This window comes from Aotus nancymaae, unplaced genomic scaffold (genome assembly GCF_030222135.1).
Source record: "Aotus nancymaae isolate 86718 unplaced genomic scaffold, 86718_ANA_hifiasm-v0.15.2.pri h1tg000016l, whole genome shotgun sequence".
NCBI classification, from domain to species: Eukaryota; Metazoa; Chordata; class Mammalia; order Primates; family Aotidae; genus Aotus; species Aotus nancymaae.
In genome coordinates this window covers 19,896,006-19,923,581 of record NW_026988428.1, presented here as the reverse complement: position 1 = coordinate 19,923,581, position 27,576 = coordinate 19,896,006, and the positions used below count along the sequence as shown (strand labels likewise).

Below are 27,576 nucleotides of genomic sequence, written 5' to 3'. Positions count from 1 at the left end.
TGTTAGGTTATGACTTTATGCAGTGAATTCATTAATAGCAATTTATGTGGAATTTTTGTTTTGCAAAGCAAAATGTACTGGAAATATATTAGAAATGAGTAAATGAAACATGGAGTAGAAGGAAGAGGAAATATTTAGTAGATATTTTTAAAGCTTAGAGACACAGCTTAACTTGTCTCATATAATTTGCTTCAGTATTTGGCAAGAGGCATATATGTTCTGCGAATACAGAGCTATCACATATTAGTAAAAAGATAAATATTCTTATATACTAGAGATAAGTTGGAAAAGTTATGAATAGAAAATTAATATAAATACTAGATTAATAAGAATATAAAAACTTGCATATTTAGTAGTGATTTTCAAAATGTAAATTTAAGCAAGGAGATAACCAATGTTGACAAAGGGAGGAACAATAGCAACACAACACAACTTTGGCAATTAAAGTTTAAAAGTATTAAGACTATGCATGCCCTATACACAAATATAGCAATGGAAATGACCACAGTTTATGCAACAATATAATTACAAGCACATATTTTACACACAACAAAAAATTGTGTTGCACACAACAAAAAGTGTCCAATAGTAGGAATTTGGTTAAATAAGTTATGGCATTTATACAAAGGAGATATGCAGCAATTAAAAGTGATGTTGCAATTGCATATTTAATAAAATAATCCTTCTACTAAATTACTAAATTTCCAAATTAAAATATTATATGAAATAGTCCATCTATATAAAAAAAGAAAAAAGAATGAAAAGCTCTTCATCAATTTTTTCCAATAGTGAAAAAATTAACATTGATTATCTCTGGAATGGATATTTTTAATGTTTTTAAATTATTTTGTTGTCAACTTTGTACTTTTCTGTTTTACAAATGTTATACAGGATCATGTATTAATTCAACAAACACATATAAAACTTAAATGCCATAAACAATATATTTTATGCTTCAAATGTTCATTTCTTTGTGAAGCTTTATCCAGCTGGTAGTGATTTCTATTTTCTTGAAGCTCCATCACATTTTGCTCCTATCACACATTTAGGAGTTAATCTATATAATCTTGTACTAAACCTACTGGTCAACACACTTATTTTCCTTAGTAGTGTTTCCCTTTCTGAACTCAAGGCCACACATATTTCTTATACTTCGTACAGTATATGAAATATGTGGGTAGAGTGATTTGTACCATGATTATTTAAGGTGAATATTTACTAAAATTTGCCAGGCACTACTGTTAAAGCTTGGGGTTGATGGAAACCTGATACTATCTTTATTTCATCTAGTGTGAGATAAATCAAGAAAAGAGAGAACTATAAAATGTTGTTTATAAGTACATGGACTGGTAACTCAGGAAGGAACCAAACCCAGACTTTGGGGGCTCAGCAAAAGGTTTTCAGAGGAAATGTATAAAGGAATCGATAAATGAATAATGAATTGGGGAAAATATGGTGACTGTGAAGTGGGATAAAAGTTTCAGGGAAAGGGAAGACCAACTACAAAGCTTGTAATTGACCAAGGGCAAAGAAGTTTAGGAAATTGAAAGTAGTTCCTGACCTGGGGAAATAAAACCTTCGAGGTGAACTGAGGCTAGACCATAAAGACTCTCATAAGCTTTCTTTACTTCTGCCCATTCTTTAAACAGTTGAATGTTAATTAATATTGTATAAATTAAATTCCTTCAGTTTGATTAAATCGTTTTAGAAAAATAGTTCTTAAATTTCTTATTGTTCATTATGAAATAGATTACACTGGTAAATAAAAATAATAAAGTTTATCCTATTTTTCTATCTGGATGTTGGGACTTCAAATTTATTTTTGCAAGATTCATAATTTTTAATATTTTTGTTTGCATTTGCTCTTTGGAAGAAATTATGGATATAAACCATTTGTGATGCTTCTCACTTAGCTGGAAATTACTCAGGAAACACTTTATCAGAGTTAAATCCAATTTACAATAACTATTTTAATGGTCTTTTTAGTTTTTTATTTTAAATATACAGGTGACTCTTGAACAACACAGGTTTGAACTGCATTGTTCCACTTATACACAGACTTTCTTTTGCCACTGCCACTCCTGAGACAATATGACCAATTTCTCCCCTTCCTCCTCCTCAGCATACTCAACATAAAGCAAAGACTTGGAACCAACCCAAATGTCCATCAATGATAGACTGGATAAAGAAAATGTTGCACATATACACCATGGAATACTATGCAGCCATAAAAAGAATGAGTTCATGTCCTTTGCAGGGACATGAATAAAGCTGGAAACCATCATTCTTAGCAAACTGACACAAGCACAGAAAACCAAACACTGCATGTTCTCACTCATAAGTGGGTGTTGAACAATGAGAACACATGGACACAGGGAGGGGAACCTTCATACACCGGGGCCTGTCAGGTGGTGGGGGTCTAGGTGATGGATAGCAGGGGGTGGAGGAATAGGGGAGGGATAGCATTAAGAGAAATACCTAATATAGATGACAGGGGGATGGATGCAGCAAACCACCATGGCAAATGTATACCGATGTAACAAACTTGCACGTTCTACACATGTACCCCAGAACTTAAAGTATAGTAATAAAAAATAAAAATAAAAAATAAATTAAAAAGGGAATTAAACTTTCTCCCAACTAAAGAGAACATAAAAAAAAAAGATGATGAGGATACAGACATTTATGATGATCTACTTCCACAATGCAATATCATTTCTCTTCTCTATGATTTTCTTAATATTTTCTTTTCTCTAGCTTACTTTATTGTATAAATGGAGCACATAATACATATAACATACATAATACATGTTTATCAACTACTAATGTTATCAGTAGTGCATCCAGTCAACAGTAGACTATTAGTAAAGTCTTGGGGGAGCCAAAAGTTATAGGTGAGTTTTTGACTGTTTGGGAGGTCAGCATTCCTAACACCCATGTTGTTCAAGGGGTTACTGTATTCTGAATTGTCTTTGAGCTTAATTCATAATCCAGGTATAGTGAAAAACATTGGTATTTATATTTTAAAATAATATAGGTAAGACTTTTTAAAAATTATATATTTTTCCTACATGTCATTTAGGAAGAACTTAAGATGGAATTATGTAAGAAATATGTAAGACTTTTAAATTTGACCTGGCATCAGAATCTAGTATATTGGAAAGGAAAACATGTAAATAAAAATGAAGCAAACTATTCAGAACTGTTTAAGATCATGCATAAAAAGTTATACTTAAGTTACTTTTCTGCCTGAAAAGAGCAATAAAGCAATATGACTTTTTAATATTTTACCTATTGCTAAAATTTATCTTTCTCCTATATTTTATTATGCTATATAAGATATGAGATTTGGGAAACTTAGTAATTATCAGAAATAATATGGCTTATGAACAAAATATGTAATTTAGAAATGGCATAAAGAAAGAATGAAATATTATTTGTGAGTTTTTGTTTGAATTTGCCATCATGTATGCCTTTTTTGTCATATTTTGTTCTTTTCTAGTATTAGGATAGGTAAAAATGTATGAGATGATTAGGAATTTATAACTGAAAAACAAACAGATTTTGAAGAAAATATATTCCCGATATTCCATTTGGTATTTATAAAACATCAAACTCATATAATTTCATAATTATGAAAACTTCTTAAGAAATAGGGAGTTAGAAAAGAAGACATACAAGTAGCCAACAAACATATAAAAACACTCAATATCATTAATCATCAGATAAACGTAATTAAAACCACAGTGAGATACCATCTCCCATCAGTCAGAATGACTATTACTAAACAGTAGAAAAGACAACAGATGTTGGCAAGGGCACAGAGAAAAGGGAACACTTATACGCTGTCGGTGGGAATGTAAATTAGTACAACCTCTATGGAAGGCAGTATGAAGATTTCTCAAAGAACTGAAACTAGAACTAGCATTCAACTCTGCCATCTCACCACTAAGTACCTACCCAAAGGAAAAGAAATTGTTATATCAATATCAAAATAATGCCTGTACTCATGTTTTTTATCAGAACATTACTCATAATAGCAAGTCATGGAATGAATCTAAGTGTCCATCAGTGGATGATTGGATAAGTAAAATGTATATGCACACCGTTAAATACTATGCAGTCATAAAAAAGAATAAGCTAATGTCTTTTGTAGCAACATAAATGGAACTGGAGACCATTATCCCGAGTGAAAATAACTCAGAAACAAAAACTTAAATGAACATGTGCTCACTTGTAAGTGAGAGCTAAACAATGGGTATAAGTGGACAAGTAAGTAAATAACAGACATTGGGGACTCCAAAAGGAAATAGGGTAGTAGAGGATGAAGTTTGAAAAATTACCCATTGGGTTCAATGTTCACTATTTGGGTGATGGGAACACTGGAAGCCCAAACCTCTCTATTACATAATATACCCATGTAATGAAATTGTATATGTTCCCCCTGAATCTATAAAAATAAAAAATATTAAAATTAAAAAATAAAGTAGTCACTTAAGCTTTGTATCTTTAGTAAGCACTAATGCTTATAGATCTCCTGAGAAATTACCTGGGGGAAAGAGAAAGAAAGTAGGAAGGAAGGAAGAAAAGGGGAGGGAGGGAGGGAGGGAGGGAAGGAAGGAAGGAAGGAAGGAAGAAAGGAAGGAAGGAAGAAAGGAAGGAAGGAAGGGAGAGGAAAGAAAGGAAGGAAAGAAAAGGGGAGGGAGGGAGGAAGAAAAAGGAAAAGGAAGGAAGGAAGGAGGGAAGGAGGGAGGGAGGGACAGAAGGAAAGAATGAGCTGAAAAAGAGTAAGCTCAGGGTATTGTTGCTTGGGAGAAAAATCTAAAGTCTAGTCTAGATGCTAGCTCAAAAGTCTGCTATGCTAGCTTTCAAGTCTGATATGAATCACTGCTCCTCAGTTGAAAATCTATTAAAAGTAGCAGCAAGGTTAATAAAGAGCAAGTTAAATCTCTTGAGAAAAATTCAAGCTGACACTGAAATGTGTGCTGTCAAAATTTTGCTCTGTAGACTTAGACATGCTGCTATTTGTCTAGTGTTGGGGAATGGGAGGAGCACAAACTGACTCACAGTTCGAGATGTTGGAGGAGCTGAAGGACTTGTTAGGGAAACCATCTCCTGGATTGCTAATCGGAGCTTTAAGCGATGCAGTGGATTGCTGATTCCAATTTCTCTCTGGATCTCAGTGTCAGATAAAGCAGACATGATGGCACCACTCTTCACGTTGGCTCGGCAGGCTGCCACATACCATGCAGGCATTCCCAACCAAAGCTGTTAGATAGGAAAGAAAATTAACAAATTATAATAATAGTTATCATTTTAGTGTCTCTTATGCTAGGAATTATTTTATGTATCTTACATACATGACCTCAACCCATGAGATAAACTGTTATCATTATTTTCCCCAGAGGAGTTAGATGCACAGAGAAATTCAATGATGTATTTAAAAACACCAGTGAGGCAGTTTCAGAAACAAGATTTGAATCTGAGACATGGTAGCTTCAGAGACTCTATTTTAACTAATTCATATTACTAGTGATAAAAGTAATGGCTACATGACACCAAGTTCCCCTTTGTATGTAGGGACCAGAACAGCCACAAGCTGCATTTGGTAAGGTACTCAATTAATGTTTATTTAATGAGTGACTTCAATTTATAATTCTCCTTTGGAATTCTGAGGGAAGAGAAATTCTGTCACAGAAAGAGACAGCTGTGCCTGCTCCAGCCATGTGATTTTGATCAAAGCGTGCAATGTAGCTAAGCCACATTTCCACCTACCTTCCTACACCATGTGAAAGATGTGTGACTTAATTAGATGCTATATATGGAAATGCCTTTTGGAGACTGATGTACTAAGAAAGAGGTTAAAACTCAAATCATTGAAAAACTAGCTAAACAAAGTAACAAAATTAATTATGCGTCAGAAATTAGAGATTTTAAGGCTTTCATGCCTGAAATCGCAGCACTTTGGGAGGCCAAGGCGGGAGGATCACTTGAGGTCAGGAGTTTGAGACCAGCCTGGCAAACATGGTGAAACATTGTCTCTACTAAAAATGCAAAAATTAGCTGGGCATGGTGGCGGGGATCTACAACTCCACCTACTCGGGAGGCTGAGGCAGGAGGATCACTTGAACCTGAGCAGGGGAGGTTGCAGTGAGCTGATATCACAATTTTGCACTCTAGCCTGGGGACAGAATGCAAAGCTGGGGGATTCTGCCTCGAAAAAAAATAATAAAATAAATAAAAATAAAAAATAAATAAAAAAAAGAAAGAAATTAGAGATTTTGATTTTTCAAATTTACTGTGAGACTCTTGAAAGACAATTAAACCGTTAAACCAACGGTGCAATGCACACAGCACAGGTCTGGGGCACATCTTAAGCACTGGGTGAATACCAACTCACAGGCATTATATTTCAGCATCTGAATAACATGCACTTAAAAAAGGAATTCCCCCCATCATTAGTTATGAGTAAGAAGTAGGGAACAGAAGAAAAAAATAGCAGTTTCAATATTTGTTTTTGAATGTCCTAAAGATTTTTTTTTTTTTTTTTTGCTATTTGTTGAAATAAACAGATTGAACAAAGGAGAGAATTGTGAGAGTGAGAAAAAGTAAATGAGATAAAGAAGAAAAAATACAAGGCCATGATCTCTGGATCACAAATCAGAAGATCTGAGCTCTAATTCCTTTCCAGTCATTGGTGAGTCATATAGCCCATTTAAACTTCAGCCATATATTCCTCATTTATTAAATGAAGGAATCAAGTTTGATTATATTTGAGGGATCAAGTTAGCTGCCAAGATGATCTCTATCTCATGATTCCATTCCCTTGTATAATCTCCTTCCTTTGAGGGTAGGCTTGGCCCAGTGATTTATTTCTAATAAATAGCTGATGATAAAAGTGATGGCATGTCACTTTCCAGTTTAGGACTTGCTAGTCCTCTCCTGCTCTCTTTTTCTCTCTGAGCTCTCACTCTGGAGTAAGTCAGATGTCAGTAGCCCTATGGAGAGTCCCATACGACAAGAAAAAATGTTTCCGGCCAGCAGCCATCAGGAAACTGAATCATGACCCTGATCACATCAATGAGCATGGAAGTGTATTCTCCCAAGTCCACTCTTGAGTTGATTGCTGCCCTAGCTGATACCTCGATTGCAACCCTGTGAGAGACTGAGCAGAGACCATCACAAAGCTATTCCCAGACTCCTGACCCATAGAAATCATGAGATCATAAATGCCAAATTTGGGGATAATTTTTAAACAGCAATAGATAACCAGTGCAAACATTCTTTAGTTTAAAAATTCTATAATATTGAAAGACTACTTGTCTCTTTTGGGGAAAAAAAAAAAAAAGCAAACAAATGGAACTCTTTGAGTCAGTGTGGACTGCATTGTGATTGAGATTAGAAAGGAGGGGGAAGATCTAAATTCAGTGCATGACTATACAGATTATGCTTTCTTCCAGCAGGTTAAGCACAAAGAACTGACCTTACCCTGACAGATACATTATATATGACAGAAGATGGAACTTGACTAATTACTTTGTAAACTCAAACTGTTCAAAATAACTAAACATCTAAACATGTCTTCTTTGGACCCTAATGATTTTTTTACCCATGTCTTCTAAGATATTTGGATTTCCACTCTAGTTAACATTACCCAAATGCCTGCCAATACATTGTTACCAATGTCATCCATAATTAGACTTTAAAGAGTCTTTGATGTGGATAAATGGTGTGTGAAGTATGGAATTCTTGCCTACACAAAATTCTTAACAGGCTGTGCACTCAAGGAGGAGGGAAAAGAAATGAAGTTAAAGCTTTCATTCATCGGATCACCCAGTTCATTCATCTTGTTTATTCCACTTTATAATTTAAGTTGCATTAGGAATCACATTATAGGCAATTTCTGTGTACTCAGAATAGGTTTAATTAGCACAGACTTCACTATCTGTCATCTCCTATCACCTTAATGTCAGTAAATCCTTTTTTTTTTCTGTAGGATTTGTTTGTCACTTGCCAAAATAGCAGTGAATTATCTGTCAAACTGCAGCTCGTTTTATCAGAGCGAACTGAACAAAGAACTGCTATTATTTCTGAGGTATGATTTCTTAAGCATTTTGTCTAGTGATTGATTTTTAAAATATAGTAATTTTAAAGACACGGTTGAAAGCAGCAGCTTTGATCACTAATATCTGATAGCTAATATGCTAAATTTCCCTGACTGATGTGAAAGAATAAAGTAAAAGCAAAATAGAGGCATTTTTTTTAGTCAGTCCAAGAAAAAATGCAAAGCATGTTTTAAAATCTATCTCTATAAGTCCATTTTCAAAACTAAAATGGGCCTTAAAATTTCTTATTGATTATTTACTTAGCTCAGGCTATAATAAAATGAAGGTAGATAATTTTATAATCCAAGACCATTTAAAACAATGTGTATAATTACCTCTGCCAGGCAAGGAAAACCTGAATTATTCTTTGCCTCAACACAGGCATATCCTAGCAGCTACTAGCAGCTCACATAGAGAACTGAACAGAATGGGGAGGAAACACTATTGTTAAGTGGCACAAAAGAGCCCTTTGTCGTCAAATATGTAGTTCCCTCACTGTCAAAGTTGGTTTCTGCTGCCCTCCACCCAGTTCAGATATTCCCTTGTTTCTCCAGAACACTATGTTGTACAGGAAATACTGAAAATAGTTCTCTTATTGTAGCATTCAGTTTGGACACAGAAGGGAATAAAGTGTAAGTCTTCTGTTTTATCCCAAGTGTCTAAACCTAGCTGGTTCCTAGTCTTTAGAGAATTAGGTTCAGGAATTAAATTACAGGCAAAGGAATGGCTCTGAATACATCTAGGTGGTCTTACTATCTTAGATTAAAGACGTGTTGAATATGGAGAGGGTCTTCTCTGTAACCTGCTAATGAGAAAAGACCCTGGCCTATTTGATGGGAATAGATGTTTTCTCGCAACAATAAAAACTGGTTTCTTCTCCTGCTCTAGAAATGAAAATGGCGTGATTTAGAAACACTTCCTTTTACCCTACTGAATGCTTTCTTCTGCTATAATCACAAAACATGTCAGAGTAAAATCCCAAACTTATTCCCTAGTAAGCAAATAGTCCCTTATGAGCAATTCTAGACCAAGGAGGTATTGTGATTTCAGAAACTTGTCTTTACCTGTTTCAAAACAAACAAACAAAAAAACTATCAAATTAGTAGTGATTGATTTAGAAGCCTTCTGGTTTCATTCTCTTACCTCTAGCCATGCAACCACAGTTGGCCCATCCCACTGGGCAAAAGGTAACCCCTTTCTCCGAGCTTCTTCAAGAAGTTCATGCCTGAAGTGTATAGCAAAGATTATTAGTCAGGTATATAGAAAAATATGGCTGTGATTATTTTTAATGAAAATGTTTTAAAATAACCAATCACCCTTTACAGGATTTTTATGCTATAATACAGAATAACGGAATTCCTTTTTCTTTTGAGTAATACACACAAATCACCCATTGATTTTATTAGGAATAAAGCATTGACATAGAAAAGTAATTTTCCCCAACATTTATTCATAAAAATTAGAACATTAAGTGCTAATGGAATAAGAAGTGGAATTATAGTATCAGCAAATACCTTATCCCTTTAATGAGAAAATGGCCCAGATGTTCATATTCAAGCATGCATTATGGGTTCTAAATGTGGATCCATCCATCTGCCCTGCTCTCTTTGCCTTACTATCTCCATGGCAAAGAAAATGCTTATATAGAGAGGAAGAAGATAAATTTGGTCCTTTTAGTCACATTCTAGTGACGTACTTGATTTTAGTATGCCCTGTGGGTCCAGGGGTCTATCATAGGAGTTAGTTATTTGCCTAGACTATAAAACTACATCTGATTTGAAGAAACCTCCAAGGTAAATTAATTTCTAACACTAGAAAGCAGTGTAGGGTGTTAAATTCAATGGCATACTTGTTTTTATCTATAATCACTACTATTTTAATGAAATTACAATACCTTAGTAACAATAAATGGTTGTTTTGATAACGAAAAGATGCAAAGAGCCCTGAAAAATGCATCTACAATTTCACTGACCCTCTTACTGATTTTTAGAATTGACATCCACTTACAATACCAATTTGAGATGACTCATTGCTGAGATAGTAGGTATGCACTTTCATTAAAACTCAAATTGCTATATACTTGGCCAGGACTATACTGGAAAATACATTCTGTTTACTTTAGTATGCCTTGGTCTTACACACAGATGATAAAAACATGGTATAATAATTGCTTTATTTTGAATGTGTACGTTTCATGCTTAGGAATATTTCATAAATATAATTTACAAACTCCCAAATGGATAATTTGATTATTTTCTACTATTAATCAATTCATCACTTATTGAGGTAGACTATATTAATACATTAAGATATATAACGAATAAAATGCCTTTCAACACAGGGTTTTCTGTGTTTGTAATAGATGGGACCAAAAATGCATTCAAAAGAAACAAAAGGACAAAATAAAAAATTTTAGTTATGGTGGCTGAAGAGACATAAATCTACTGCTGTTTCATTTGAGGGATAGCAGTGTTAAGTTTTGCGTGTAAGCTATTTAGCACCTGGGAAAGGGGACAGCGATACCCGTGCTCCAAATTTAAAAAGTAGAGGTACTTCAGCACCTGGCATGCTGTATCATCACTTATTCCCTCAGGTCTCCCAGTGACATTTCTTTACTAAAAACCACTTTCGAATAGCTTAGTCTCACTGTGACAGATATATTTATAGAAATGGATTGAAGGATCCAAAAAGAAAAACCTATTAGGTACTTATTGAACACCTGTTGTGAGCTGAGACTTATGCTTGGTATGGAAAGTAGATATGGGTCCAATTTCCCAGGATATCCCCTCTTAGATGGACAAAACAAACACAAGAAACTGTCTGAAAACACAATACAACAATACACAAACAGCTGCCAAAATGAAAACTTGGTGATGTACATTCTGAATTATGTCATTTTGGAAAAGGGATTAATAGCCATTGAAGGCATTATGAAGGCATTGTGGCAATGGAGCTGGCTTTGAAGGGCAGGAAAAAGGTGGGGATGGCATTCCAAGCAGGATAAGTACTAATGAGGGAAAGTATGGAAATTAACATGAAATATGTGGAAGAAAATTTAGGGTAGGGCTTCACAGAGCTAAAGCATGTTTTAAGAGTTGTAACGTTAAATCCAATAGAGAAAGGAACACTAGGAACACTTTTAGTTATGTCATAGGCTAGTGGCATTAACAGGGAAGAAACAAATACAGATTTACAACTGGTTTTTGCTTCACATTGTAAAAAAGCAAGTAAATATGCACTAATAACCTAGTGCATATTTATTTGCTTTTATAACATTTTCACAAATGAATTATATGCACATAACATTTTCACAAATGAATTATATGAGTTGTACAAAAGCTAGTTTTAAATATTAGAACACTTTAATTTTGAAACTTCTGACTAGTTCCCTAATAAAAATTCCACTAGAAAGGCCAGAGTGATCCTGTTGAGTCTGGTCATGTAACTTCTCTGCTCAGAAATCTCCAATCACTTTCTGTCTCACTGAGAATAAAAGCTAAAGCAGCTGCTACAATCTATCCCACCCCCCTCATCTCTCAGACTAACTCCCACCTCAGTCAGCAATACTGGCCCCTTGCTGTTCTTTGGAAATAACCCAGACCTCTTTTCTGCCTCAGGATCTTTGCAGCTCATCTGGAATGCTCTTCCCCTCTATCTCCACATGGCTAACTTTCTCAGCTACTTTAAGTCTTTACTCAAATATTACCTGTTCTCTGAACGTCTCTTCCCCTACTCCCTGAAAACCCCACCAGGAATTTCTTATCCCCATTTTTTGTTTTATTTTCCTCCAAGGTATTGTTCTTCTAACATAGTATATTATTTACCCTTTATTTTGTTATCTGCCAATAGAATATAAACTCAAGGAGGATTTGTGTTTTCATATATTCTGTTCAGAGATGAATCTGAATTCTAGAACAAGGTCAGGCACATAAGAGGTACTAAATAAATGTTAAACAAAATGCCAATCAGTGTTTATATTTAGATACTTCTTATTTCAGTAAATTGTGTCCTATAATGTTTCGTTTTTGTAGTCCAAGTAGCTTTGTCTAGTTTACCTTACAATCATGTACAACTGTTTATGTTTTAAAAACAATTTTTTTTCTTGTATCCTACCTTCCCTTGAGATTTTTATTTCCCATTTTCTCACAATAGTACTGATTCTACCTGATTCCAAGAGTCTGATCTGGTTTGGGATTCCTGGTGAGAATTTGGTTAAGAGGCAACCCAATGTGCTCAAATAGTTCTATTCTATGAACAGACATATTGATCATACAATTGCCTGGGAAAATATTGAGCAATCTGGCCACCGACAACATTTTCTTTGTTTTTGTTTTGTTTAAATGACAAATTCTAGTAACAGGATGACTTAAATAATAGTATTCTAAGAAAATGAGATAAGGGAGCTCAAATCCTTTGGACTCCAACTGTTAAGGCTAAATCTCTAGCATCTGTCTTAGGGCTGACATACTTGAGACTGGGGAGAAACTGGTCAGATGGGAGGGATAGCTGGGTTTTACACCAGGACTGTGTACTACATGACAGTAACTCCAGATGTGCTTTTCCTTAATCTGAGACAAGTATCAATTACATAAAAAAGCATTGAAATTTCCAAAGCAATACTGCATTTATTATTCTCAATTATAAAACAATCTGCACCATACAAAATTTATAAGAGGCATATATCTGGGCATGCTGGCTTGAGAGAGAAGCAATGCTGGAAAAACAAAGCAATGTGGGCAATGCTATAATAGTTGGAAATCACTGAATTTAATACATGACGAGTCGCTAACAGATTATTACATGTAGCATTAATTATATAAGGGCATGCTTATTATCATCAAGTTTTAGAGTTACTGTCAGAAAAAACAGTGATCTGAACTGTTTAAGAAATCCTAAATGACAAACTGATTTGGCACAAACATGCCTTCTGGATATACTGGTGTTCTCCATTTAACCTGTCCATGTATGGAAAGGGATTTAGTCTGTAATGGATTTTCTTTGTAGCCAGAATTCAACTTTTTTAAAGGTTAAGAGACAATTCTTCCAGAAAAATAATGTGATCACCTACCCCAGTACCAATTTATCTCTGAAAATTACTCTCTTTCTCTGTAGGCCTGAAGAATAATTTTACTGTGTTTTAAAAAATAATTTCAGACAATCAAATACTTGACCATCTTTTACCAAAGGATCACTTGTACATCACTAAATTTGGGGGCATGCATTTCAGTTTTAAGATTCAGAAGAGATTTTAGAGGACATCAGTAGTATTTCCTTTTAGAGGAAGTGTCAGGCATGGAGTTGTTATCACCTGTGTCAAAACACAAACAAGAAAAGTACTAATTGCAAGAGTCAGTTATTTTGCATCAGTACAGCTTCTGAATCATTGTGCATTTTCAAGAAACACTGCAATAAAGCATGCTGTTAATATCCTCCATAGGCCTCAGGATCTTCTATCATTGATGTCAACAAGTTACTGTGACTAGAAAGTGACATTTCAGTAGGCCCAACATGTGCTGAGCATTCACATCTGTGAATAATTTGCAAGACCATATTTAAATGTGCAGAGAGAAGCCTGCACTTGCTATGCCTGAACTGAGGACAGGAGCAAACAAAGGGTGTGCAATCAAGAAATAACTAGACTCAAGCATTTCTAGATAAAAGATCAAGAGGATCTAAAAAATGTAAATAAATCAAGAGCATTTGCCAGGCTTGTGATTTCGAACTTTTAATCCAAACTAATTAAGCAGGCACAACTTTGCTTAAATGACTAAATCCAAATGGAAATGCCTGGATCTTCATTTTTAGGTTTTAAGTCTCTCCTTAAACCATTGTAGTTGTGGTCTAATTGGTTTATGAGTAGTGGGCTCTGGAACCTGTCTCTTGCAATTTCAGTCCATCACATGCCTCCCTGTCTTATCTCCCCACCCACTTTGTCTTGATTCTCATGATTCAGCAAAAATGCTTCCTTTCTACAGTCATCCTTCTCTTGCCCTGGAGGCAATATTTACCACTTTTTATACATAGACCCCATAGTATTAAGCATTTTTCCCTATAGTATCTTTTACGTTTTATTGAATTTGTTGGTTCACAAGTTGTGCTCCCCTACTCCATGGGCTTGAGAGCAGGACTCTGTATGCTCTGTGTCTGAGTTGATAAAGGGGTCGGTCATCTGATTTTTATAGATCTACTATGTGCCAACTTTTGTCTTCAGCAAGCAAAGAATAAAGCCAAGTGCATCTCTGACCTCAAAGACCGTACATTCCAGTGAGGAGGAAAGATCTGTATAAACACATATATAAATGAATAAACAAAATAAGTTGAACCATTGATATGTGCTCTACAGAAGGTAAAATAGACAAAGGCAATAAAGTAGGCAATGCGTATAGTGTTCTGGGGACACAGATGTCTATGACAAGGCAACATTTGAGTAGACACATGTACACTGAAAAGTGACAGGCAGTAGTGGTATGGTGGGAATATGTTTTAAGCAGAAACACAGTATAAAATTTCTATCAAAGGAGTGGAATTAAATGTTCGAACAACTGAAAAAAGCCAAGAAAGGCCAGTGTGACTGGAGTGAATTGAAGGACAGGGGAGTTGGGGGTGGAAGAAGATGAAATTGGAGAGGCAGACAAGAGAAAAGCAAGATCATGTTGGGCCTTGGGAGAGGAAGTGGAGTTTATTCTAAAAGCAATAAGAAGCCATCAGAGGGTTAAAGCACAAGAACATAAAATAATTGGTATATTATAAAGATAATTCTGGCCGTTGAGTATAGCACGGACTTTAGTCAGGACAGAATTGTGAGCTAAGGATACAAGTTAGAAGGTTGTTGCAATTTTCAAGTAGAAAATAATGGTTGTTTGGCCCTGAGCTGTGGCAGTGGAAATGGTGAGAGGTTATTGGAATGGGGATTCAGGCACACAGCATACATCCAATAAAGCTTAACTGAATAAATGAATGCATGCCGAATTAACTGCTTACCAGCTACATGTTTTTTGGCTACTTAATTAATCTCTTTGAGACTCAGTTTTCTCATATTTGAAGATGATTATAAATTGATCTCAGTTTATAAGAACGAAATAAGATGACACTTATTAAAGCACCTAGCAGCCAATAGGTATTCAACAGATACTAATTTCCATTCTACATTTTTTCTTATTTTCCCAAAACAATTAATTGTATGTGATACCGTCAGATTAACTTCTTTAAAATAAACATTTATTAACTTAACAATATAATTCAAATTTCTATAATGGGTTTTAATTTACTATTGAAAAAATGGCCTTCAAGGTCATTCTTGAACTCCCGACCTCAGGTGATCCTCCTGCCTTGGCCTCCAAAGTGCTTGGATTACAGGTGTGAGCCACCACGCCCGGCCGAATCTTGATCTGCCCTAAATTGTATTTCCAGATTTACCTATTAGATCTCTTCTCTCTAGCTACAATGGATATTCACCATTCTTTGCACTCTACCTCTTCTGTTCGACTGACTTTCTCTCCATTTGGAATGGCCTTTCCTCAATTCATACCATTCCAATTTACTCTATCCCTTGAATGATGCCACTCATATCATGTGCAAGACTTTGGTAGGCAGTTCACTGCATGTACACAGCCTTAATTTCTCTACACTATAATCTGCAGGCATGAGCCACATTTCACTGGCTTTTAAACCTCTCATTGTACTAAGTACATAGTGGCTTTGAACCTTTACCTAAAAACTTTGAATGGATGAAAGACATCAGCTCTAACATATGAAACAAACTGAGAAAACTCTTAAATATATAGTTATCATGAGTTTATTTGCATTTAGAAATGCTGTTTTTTTCTTAAATTTTATGGGGAATTTGCAGAATAGAGATGACTGAATACTACCTTCTAAAAAAATACTGGTCTGATTTTATCATCCTTCACTTACTTTGGTTATATAGCAAATAAAATAATCAACACTATCATGATTTTAAGAGTATTTAAACTTACTTATTAGACAATCCTTTCCATAAATAGCTACCCTATTGGCAACTATATTGGATGGTAAAACTTGAATTTGTTAGTGTTTATATTTGCAATTCTGAAAAATAAAATTCATTAGTTACCTCAAAAAGTCACAAACCATAGGGAACGGTATGTCCCCTCCTCATGTGGATGGTTCATCCCTATCAGTGAAAAGAGACTTTATTCACAGATCGCTTAGTTTAGGATGCTATTCTGGGACTACCAATTTGTGGTATGACTGTCTAAATACCATACAGCACTGTCCTCTCTGTCACTCATGATGGCCATTTCATTTACCTTCTATGCGATGCCTGTCATTTTCCCCTTCATACTTTCTAATGCCTCTTCCTTTACTTTCTATTGTCACTGCCACCACTTTTTTCTCAACCTTTAATTGTCCCTTCTCTCTAGGCTTCTTGCACTGACATCAAAAAAAAAATCTGCGTGGAAGACAGGCTTTATAGGAGAGAGGGTGAGAAAGTGTTCCCTAAAATCAAATTGCATGAGCTTGATTCCTTAGCCTGTCCTTTTGGGCTGTGTATCCTAAGAAGTCACTGTATTTTGCTGTAGTTCACTTTCCTCATGTAGAACATGAAGCTGATAATAGAACCCACCTAATAGAGTTTTTATGAAGGTTTCGTAAGAAAATATGTGTAATATGATTACAACAGTGCTGCATACAAAAGCAATGGTCAATAAATGTAAGCTTTTTTCTTTTTTTTTTTTTTTTGAGGCAGAGTCTCATTCTGTCTTCAAGGCTGCAGTGCAGTGGCATGATCTCGGCTCACTGCAACTTCTGCCTTCCAGGTACAAGTAATTCTCCTGCTTCAGCCTCCTGAGTAGCTAGGATTATAGGCATGCACCATTGTGCCTTGCTAAATATATTTATTTTTAATAGAGATGAGGATTCACCATGTTAGCCAGGCTGGTCTAGAACTCCTGGCCTTAAGTGATCTGCCTGCCTCAGCTTCCCAAAGTGCTGGCATTACTGGCATGAGCCACTGTGCCTGGTCAGCTTTTACTTTCAGTAATTATGGCATGGTCCTTTAAAAACCCGTCAGTGGTTCTTCAAATGTCTAAAGAATTATCCTCCATCTACATTACAAAGAAATTCCTGGTTTAATCTTGATTTGATTACCTAACTACCTTTTTTTCTAACCAGAATTGAAAAGTACTTTCACAAATAGTTTGTGCATTACCAATTCTACCTTTGCAAATATCATTTCCCAGAGCTAAGTTGATCCCTTCTTTTTCAACTATCAACAACCTTGTGTTTGCTTAACTACTGACTTTCCTTTTACATAAAATATTTTGTGATCAGCCCAATCTACAATTATCCTTTTCTCCTTTAAAATCTGTAAGCTTATAGTGTCAGTCTCAGCCATAGAGATCACTGGGCACCACCACGTGCCTGGGGCCTCATCTCCAACCCAAGAGCCTACAATCCTGGAAATGAGAGTTTTTCTTCACCTGTATCATGCACCTTTCTATGGATGCTCTAGCCAAGAACATCTTTGGAATGACTGCTACATTGTAATCCAAAAAACCTCACAATATTGACAATCACCTAGGATCCTTGATTACGGAGTAATTTTTAAGTATTTTGTATTTTCGTAACTTCCAACTATTCATTGCATCTTAAAAAGGAATAAGAATTCTGCATCACAGTTAGCCAGGTTGGCTGCAGAAAAAGATTAAGATGTCATTTCTAACATTCAGAAAGACATTTTGTATACTGACTGAGTACTGCCAAAGCTTTTGTTTAAGCCCTCATCATTTGACGATGATGGTGATGGGCTCCCAGATTCTATCTCTATCTCTCATTTGGTACCTTCTCCCTTCCAACCTCCAGTGAGACCTTCCTAAACACAGATCATTTTCCAAGACTTACCTGATTAAAAGCCTCCCCACTGTCCCCAAAATAAAGGCCAAATATCTTATAAAAAGACCCTTCATGATCTGGCTGTCTCCTTGGCTTTTTCTGCTCAACCAATACTGAAATATTTGCTGTTCCCAAATACCTCATTCTATTTTACCCCTCCATGACTTGCTATATGCTCTTTTCTTCTGCCAAAAGCATCTTTCTTCACATTACTATAACAACTCAAACTTATCCCTCAGATACAACTCATACTTTATTTTTTCTGTTGAGTCTAAGCCCTCTCCTAGGCATAATTGACTCTCTTCTATGCAAATACCATAACTTGTATCTGTTATACTTTTATTTATTGCACTTTCACTTAAAATTTGAAACTTAATATAAATACAATTAATAAATCGTATTACAATTTAATAGAGTAAGTGGTGTAATTGAGATGCATCTAATGTGCTCTTCTGTTCAGTTGAACCACTTCATATTCTTATGAGATGTAATATTGTGGTCTGAAAGAACAAAGGTTCTGGATGTAGACAAATTAGGCCTTGGATCACACAAAACAATAACTAATATGCATTTATCACTTACTACTGATGAAGCACTATCCTAAGTATTTTGTATGTATTAACTCATTTAATTTTCACAATAATCCAATAAGATACATATTGACACACATTTGCAGATGAGTACACTGAAGAACAGAGGCCACTTGGAGTCATGGAACCATCAGGTTGCAGAATCAGAATTTGAACCCCAATAACCTGTCCACAGAGTCAGCTCTTTTAATCCCCATACTATCTCTTAGTCAATTAACATTTCTGAAATTTTTCATAACTCAAAAATGAGTATAATAGTGCCCTCCTCATTGTAAGTGTAAAATAAAATAATGGTCCTCTACTTTTCTTTCTTTCCCTATGGTTCATTTATTTTTAGAGGTGGTATGCATTTATTTGACTTCCTTGTTAATATACAAGGTCTTTACCTTCTTGTCACACATTTCAATCCTCAGCACTATAAAAAACAAACAAACTGTGGCTTTTCTTTTCTTATTATTTCCTAGTAATATCAGGTTGTACATCTTGGCCATAGAAAAGTTAGCCTAGTTTAAATAAATGAGATAGAAAAGTTGGATTTGTTGCCATTCATTTCATATCAATTGATTTTGTAATCACCATGCAAAATAATTCTCTGGTTGAAAAATTTACCTTCAGAGCTATTGATTTACTATGGCACATAACAAGTACTTATTGATAAAACCGGAATAAATAAATATGTGGCTTGATAAGAATGAAGAATAAAATATAAGTCAAATAATGTGACAATGTAATATACCTAACATTGCAGCACAGAAAATAAATCTTCCTTACACAACATAATACAAGCAGGAAATGTATACAGACTTCACACTATTATTAATTGTAAAATGAATATTTTTCCACTAAAATTCAGGTTTAAAGAGGGTAAATAGGATGTAATCTCCTCAAATTTCAACCAAACAATGGGCTTATTATTCAAGAATCTATACCTGATTAATTCTGTGAAAACTAAAACTACATATTTGAGAAGCTAGTTGAAATTCTGGTCAGCAAATGCGAACCAAGTATGGTGTCAACCCAATTATTTTTTTAACATCTGCAAGCTGAAAATGTATATCTTAGTTAACATAATTATTCTAAACAGAAATATGTTACAAATCCCAATCAGCTGCTTCAGAAGATTGATTACCTAAACATACATATTTAGCTTCCTAAAATTAAGAGTTTCAAATTCAACATTAAAATTGAGTTGATTTGAAAGCACAGCATACTGTGATTTTGTGTATGTGCAAGTGTGTGTGCCTGTGTATCCTATTACTGCATATTTTCACATTTAGTGAAAATGTATGAAATGCCATGACACATTTAAGTAGTGTTTTATTTAGATTCCAGTAATACATGCTAGGCTGTTTAGATTGCAAATAATTTCATTACATTGAAACCAAAATTAATTCATATTTAAACCTTTTATCTACCAGCTTCTCTGAAATACAGGTATAGTCTTATGAAATCTATTTGTGAATTGAGTTTGGATTTACGTAATCTCCTTTCTTACTTTGTTTTGAATTTAATTATTTTCAAAACCATTCAAAAGGTATAAATACCCCCGACACGTACACATATATACACAAATGTGATTGAACAGTATAATTACTTATGCTGTTTTTGAAAATGAGAGGGGCTTATATCACTCCCTATTAAACAATTTCACTTTTGCAAGATGCCACAGTCGGTACTTTCCAGTCACTTCCTGATAGTAATTGGGAACCTAATGGAGAACATTGTAATTTTTCAGGTTTATATGGATACCACTTAGATTAGATTGCTCTAGTGCTTCATCTAATTTTAAGCCCTGTTTTACTCAGTTTGGAAGTTTTTAATTTCTATGCTTCTGAAGCTACACATATTCTCTCATACTGTTGTGGGGGACAAGTAGATAATAATATCAGTAAGTACAAAGAGTATGTCTGTAACTCAGGGGCATGTAGCAAATAAGTGGGGAGATGGAACTTAAACTCTATCTTCTGATTCCTAATTCAGTGTTCTTTCCTCCTCATATGTTCCTATGTCATCTTCACTATGTTGTACTAGCTTCCCTGATATTATATTCTCCTAAGCGCTCTTTCACTGATTGTACTGGGGAAATAATTTCGAGGACTTAAAATGTTTAAGTCTGAGGAGCATGTGCAAGACAATAAGAAACTGAATTTTAGAATGAGGATGATTATATTAGTTTCTTACAGCCCATTAATAAAAATGCATTATTCATTCATTGTTTTTCAATATTTCACTCAACAAGGAATGGGGGGAATTAGGTTTTATTTCTTGAAATTATTTTCCTCATAAAAATTAAAGATCTTTAGAAAGCAGAAGACCAAAGTTATATGATGACATAAAAACTATGCTTTAAAATCCAATGTCTAGAATATTTGTCATTTTACAAAAGAGCGAGCTTACAACATTCATTTGGCCAACACGATTGACTAGTACTCTAACCACAGCCAGTCTTGAATTTTTAAGAACACTTTACTAGAGCTTTCCTTAATTTCTTAATATAGTAATGTATCCTAACTGAAGCAAATACTGTATCACTAAATCATTTTGGTAGTGGCTACTATAACTTAATGTTACATTAAAACTAATAAAACCTGACTAGTTAACAAGTAATATTACAAAGTACATGGATTTGTATTGTCATACAAAATATTTATATAGCCAACTAGTAAGACTTTCCATAGTTTCTTGGATAATTGCATCTCACTGTAGTCATTTTGCTGATTAAAAAAATAACACTGCTTTAAATTTAAAAGTAATACCTTCTTCTCAGTCCAAAGTGTTTTAATGAGCTCACCATGTTACCAATGCAGTAGTCTGCACCAATGTAAATATTATACATATTTAATTTTACTTTTTTACTTTGAAGCCAAATTTGTGTTAGGAATAGATAAATACTCTAATTTTAGCTCAAAGAGAAGGATTTAAAATTTGAAGCCACTATCTGAGTAATTCAGATTTTTAAAGCTTTAAAAATCAACCAGTAGTACAGAAAACAATGGGAACAACACACATTCAACCAAAACCAAGGATTACTCTGGGCTCTCTAGAGGCAAAAGCTCTGCAGGGAAGAACAGCATTTAACCCTTTTTAGATATGTACAGTTCTACTAGTTGATAAATAAGTTTGTCTCTTGAACATAACACAGGTGGAGCACTAAGAAAGGTACAGGCAATTCAGACAGGCAGCACAATCAGTAGTACCTGACTAGTCTGAAAATATGATTTCAGCCTGGCTGCTTGCCACATTGACCCTTTAGGGAAACACTTGAAAACTAGGGGGAAGACAGTCTAGAATGTCCTTTGACATATGTATAATAAAACTGAAGAAATACAAGTGCCTGCACACTCACGAAATTAATTTAAATGTGAACATTTCTCTGAATTAATGATTCCTTTTGCTGTGTGGAAATAAATATACTACACGATTTTCATTTCAGGTCAGAGGCAGTGCAGCTTGTGTTACAACTCAAAAGAGTAATACGTTGAAAAAAAAAAAAAAAAGGTGGTGCTGAAAATAAACATGTTCAGCAGCCATTGTGATTCAACTTACCCAGATGTGCTTTTCATGAGATGGAGAAGGATGGATGGAAAAGAAAAGCACACAAATGTTAATGGATACAGTTCAATCTAAAGAAAACCATGGAATAAAACAAGAGCATTATTTCAGATGTGAGAAAGCTCAGGTATGAGAAAGACATGGTGCCATTTTGTATTTCATCATGACACACATACTCACTGCGTCCAAAAGCATAGTCAGGCTGAGGGAAGTTCTAATAGTTGACCAATAAGTCTACGTCTTGAGTATGAGCCACTCTGAAACATGCATGACCACATTTTCCCAGCCTCAAGTACATCCCAGGAGGAAATCAAGGAACCTTGGTAAGGACATTCTTTACCTCAGGCCACTTCCATGTTATTTTACCAGCAAAAATAACAACTTATTAATCAGCACTTTGATTTTCATATAGCTTTATAAGCCTACTGTTAAGGCCCAAGAAAAAAGAACAGCAGACATTTGAAGAGGCAGCAACCTAAAGTGAAGGAAGTCCTTCCTAGTTTGAGGATCTGAAAATCTGGATTCTGGTTCTCATACACAATTTGGTCAAAATCATTAGCAGATTCTGATCTTCAGTTTCCTTCAACATAATCCCTGGCAATAGAAATGTATACAGTCCATTCAAGATCCATAATTTTATTATTCTACCCAATGCAATAATAATAATTATTATTTTGGTAAATATGTACAGCTGCTAATCAGAACATGAGAAAGTATAAAAGTGTGCTATTACTCTTCTTCCCTGGCCACATTAATTCTTCCTCTATTTGATTGGCAAAATAAGCATCAAGTTTGTGCCAGTTGTGTCTCTTTCAGTAGTAGGAATACTTAATTATTTGAATAGGTGTTTATAAATGTTGTTTTTTTGGGAAAAGACCATAAATTATATTGGTTCATCAATATTATCAGAAATCAACACTAAAACAACATTGATACATATATAGCTTTTGAAGGACCCACTTGCTCCCTGGATGTAGTAGAGGCATTGAGAAAATAGGGAAGTTAAATAATTCAACAAAAATCCATGAGAAGATTGTTTTAAAATTATATTACAAGCATAGTAGCCAAATTATTAAAAATAAAATTATTACTACAACTCATAAAATATATTCAATATAACAAAATAGAAAGCAGAAATTCCTGTCAGAAATTAGGCAAGTTAGAGCATCTTATTTTTTATTGCACAATTATTATAAAGAAAAGATTGATATGCAATGGAACACCCTGCACGTGCCTCCTCTAAAGGCATTCATTCAGAGAAACCGTGTACTTTTTATTAAATTGGCACTTTGGAAAAAAATGCATAATTTTGGCCTTAACTTCGCAACATCTGTGGCAAGCTCCTTAAATTTTCACATAAACAAAAACATAAATGTTCATAAAAACTGATATTACAGGGTCCCAAGAAATTTATATTTTTTTACATCATACACCCCAGAGAAATGAAATTAAGACCAAAAGGAGATAGTTTTTAGATGTTTAAAATGGTTTTCTTGTTAACATACCTGTTGAGCTCTGAAAAAATAGGCAAATTCTGAGCGTTCCAGGAAAATTGCCAAAAGCATTTGGAACTAGTTATCACCATGGACAACACAATCTTTCTTAGCCCACTAGCTATCTAGGAATCACTTTCCTATAAAACAAGTTGATTAACTGTTCAGGTAGTGAAACATTAATATTGCTTAGATCTTCCTTGATCATTTTTTAAAATAGGAAACTTAAACAGTATAAATACCTTAAAATATAAAATATGAAAATAACAAAGCATAAATTTAAAAGATACTGCTCAAAAAGTACTGCACAAATTTATAATATTTTTATCAATTTTTATAAATTATTTGATTTCTTTTAGTTTTATGAAGTTTCTTCTCTTCTATAGTAAATAAAATTAAGAACAATTTCGAGCAGTTATTTCACTTTAGATTATTAAGAATTTCACTTCATAACTTTCAAACAAATATGGTCTGCAAAAGACAAAAATCTATAGTTATAAATGACCCATATTTTGTGCTAATATATTATAAACTTCATATAGGAGGTAATATATATTTGCAGAGAAGTTTTTTCTGTATCAATTAATTTTTCTTATAAATATTGATACATTCTTTCCTACAGACATTTATTTACAATAACATCTAGCCTCATTATTTTTCTCTCCATTTCAGAAATGTCACTATGTTAACAGTAAGAGAGATTCTGTCAAGAATAAACACTCTTCAGTTAAACACCACTATGAGTCATAGGCAATTTGACACAAAAAAGAATAGGTTATGTTACCATCTAATGAATGAGATCAGATCCAATTATTGACATTGTTTTCCTTGGCAACATCAGCATATATCCAGATGGGAGAAGAAGAAATTTCCAGCAAATATATGTCTTATATCTCAAAATGAGGGCCTTCAACTTTTCAGTTTCCTCACCTTAATGTTCCAGATATCCTACAAAATGAATGGACCTTCTCCTGTTATAAATTAGTTAATTTTGGATTTAAAACTTCAAATAAGAAACAATTCATTAAAAGAGTTTTATATTTGGAATATAATTGACTCTTGCTTTGTAAGGTTCAAGTTGGTGATTCAGAAATATTTTTAAATCAGTTACTAACATCAAATTGAGTAGTGAATGGCTGGTAACTGAAATGGAAAAGTGAAATGAAGAAAGACTTTTTTTAATAGGTGAAAGTTGAGAATATTTAAATGTTGGGGAAAAAAAAGACAGGTGCAGGAGTTGAGAGCAAGGGGGGAATTCAGCACAAAATGACTGAAAATGGAAAGATGATCTGAGTAACAAGAGAGTAGCCTAGTTTTCTGTAATAAGACAGACTGAGCAAGTGTTAGCATGTATTTGGCATCAAGGAATTCAGGATGGTTTCTCTGTCTCTCTCTCTCTCTGTCTCTCATCTCTCTCTGTCTCTCCTCTCTCCCTCTCTCTCTCTCTCTCTCTCTCTCTCTCTCTCCCTCCCCCCCCGCCCCATCTCTCACTAAGCTAGAATGTAATAAACTTATCAGCAGAAGATGCAAGTTGTGGAGAGTGGAGGTCTCTAACCAGAGTTGCAGAGAGTAGAATGAACTGGTCAAATAAAACTCTTGGGTTTACTGGGCAGTACTGAATTTCACAATGAAACTATTTCTAATTTCCCTATTGTAATTTTCTCCAACAGCACAGACGTTCTGAAATGTACACATGGAGAAATAAAATTTATTGGTGGGTGCAGTTGTTATATGTAGATGTGACCAAATGAAAATGGAGTGAAGAAATTTAAAAAATTTTTGAGGGGGTTGAAATTATGGACATGATCTAAGCTAAACGAGAGGAGAAGAGAAAACAGAAAGGGGATAATGCACTGGGAAATGATAGAGCTTAAATAAAGATGATAGCAGAAGTTCATAAAGCAAGACGAAAAGTTGGAAGACCATGAGTAGCACAAAATAATATGCTTGAATTGGTAAGTCTGAAAGCAGCATGATTTGTCATGATGACAAGATTCAGAATAGGACCACGGAGAATGTCTGACTTGGGGTGGGGAACAACAGTGAAAGCAAAAATGTTGTAAAACCAAAAGGTTAGTTTGCCAATGGGTGATCTATATGGCTATCAGAGCATACCAGGATGATGTCAGGATTTGCTTAAAATTCCTGCTTAAAGACAGACAATGGGACATTTAAAGGTAAATGGTTACCCATGTTTCTAGTGATTCTTATAAATGAAAGAAATGGTTCAGAATTTTAAGTGTGGTTCGTTGTCACACTAAAAATAGCTTTTTTAAAGTTAATATTGACTTCAAATAACTAAAGTATTTCAGACTACTTAAAAAAGATCAAGAAATATTTATTCCTCTAATAATTTTGTTATTCATTTGCTTTGCAAACCTAATACAGATAAGCCTCAACTTAAAATTTTGATTATGGAGAATTTGAACTAAGGACATTTATGTTTGTGTATGGGTGTACAAAAATATACTTAATGCACACACACACATTTTTTTTAAGGAAGTCTTTTTGCATTGAACTTTTTTCTGTAAAATCCTGGCAAGAGACTATATATAATTACTACCCTTCTTAGAAGTGTGGAAACAAGAGATGTTTGCTTCATGAATGGCTAATTTGAAATAACTATGGGAAGAAACTAAATCTCCAAAGATCTTATAAAAAATACTATACAAAGTTTATATGGGATTTTAGATTTGTATGAATAAATGTGAAAAATTCTAGATTAAGATATCAGCATTATATTTAAATGTACTTTAATGTATTTTTTTCATTTAAAAAACCATAATTACTCTTGCTATTAAGGCACTCTTGTAAGTTTTACTGGAATGAATAATTTAGACTGATTCAAGCATACATTTAAATTTCTTACATGACTTATTTATTAGGGAACATTACCACTATTATATATTATTATATCAAACATTGGAGCATTATGCGTGGCTAATTATATCAGAAAAAGACAATTTTATAAAACAGCTACATTTTATGTTTTGAAATCCCCCCATCTCCACTCTTTAAAAACATATTTGGTTTGAAAACATTTGTTGCTCATTTTGAAGGTTAGGGTAGGGGCAGATAAGAAACGAATTATTCTCTAGAGGAAAAGAATTTGTTACTCTTTCCAGAGTATAAAGAGACTGGGACATTTTTCATTCACTCCCTACATAGGTCATTAAAAGTTATATAGGACATTCCAGGTGCAGTAGAGATTGGACTGCATATTCTTTAAATCATGGCTCTGGAGAGAGATCCAAGATGGCTGATCACTAGCAGCTCGGGCTCCTAGCTCCCAGTGAAAGCGCAGAGAATGAGAGGATGCCACACTTTCAGATGAATATTTGTTGCTCACGGACCAGGAGATTCCCAGCAGAGGAGCCTCACGTGTCGCCAGGGCGACTCTTGTGGCCGGCACGGTGGTTTTGCTGGCGCCTTAGCACGCCAGTTTTTGGTGCAGAGTCCGGAGATTCCCGGGCAGAAAAGCACCATCAATCTTAACACCGCTATTTTGGCCTGCGCAGTGGACTGCTCAGATTTCAGCGCTGGGAATCAACAAGTTGGACGTCTGCTCAGAGACCTAGTTAGAAAGTCGGTAATTACAAAGACGACAGAGGGATAATATATAATGAAGGGAAGAAACCAGCATAAAAAGGCAGAGAATACTCAAAATCAGAGTGCCTCTCCCTCTATAGGGGATCGCAGTTCCTCATCAGTAACGGAACAAGGCTTAATAGATTACGAGTGTGTTCCAATAACAGAAGCAGGCTTCAAAACGTGGGTGATAAGAAACTTCTGTGAATTAAAAGAACTTGTTCTAACCCAATGCAAAGAAACTAAGAACCTTGAAAAACATAACCTTGACGAAATGTTAACGAGAATGGACAATTTAGAGAGGAATATAAGTGAATTGATGGAGCTGAAAAACACAACACGAGAACTTCGCGAAGCATGCACAAGTTTAAACAG

General features: G+C 34.7%; 1 protein-coding gene across 22 annotated transcripts in view; it reads right to left on the bottom strand.

Annotated features, from left to right (window-relative positions):
• Positions 1 to 27,576, bottom strand: part of PPFIA2 (PTPRF interacting protein alpha 2) — a 495,144-nt gene that overhangs the window by 29,359 nt on the left and 438,209 nt on the right. For all 22 annotated transcript variants that reach the window (XM_064376927.1, XM_012442054.3, XM_064376925.1 and 19 more), the window contains 2 exons: positions 9,249 to 9,330; positions 5,068 to 5,268 (listed from right to left, as the gene is read on the bottom strand). In XM_064376927.1, the coding sequence (XP_064232997.1) occupies positions 5,068 to 5,268; positions 9,249 to 9,330 (283 nt within the window). The remainder of the gene's footprint in view (positions 1 to 5,067; positions 5,269 to 9,248; positions 9,331 to 27,576) is intronic.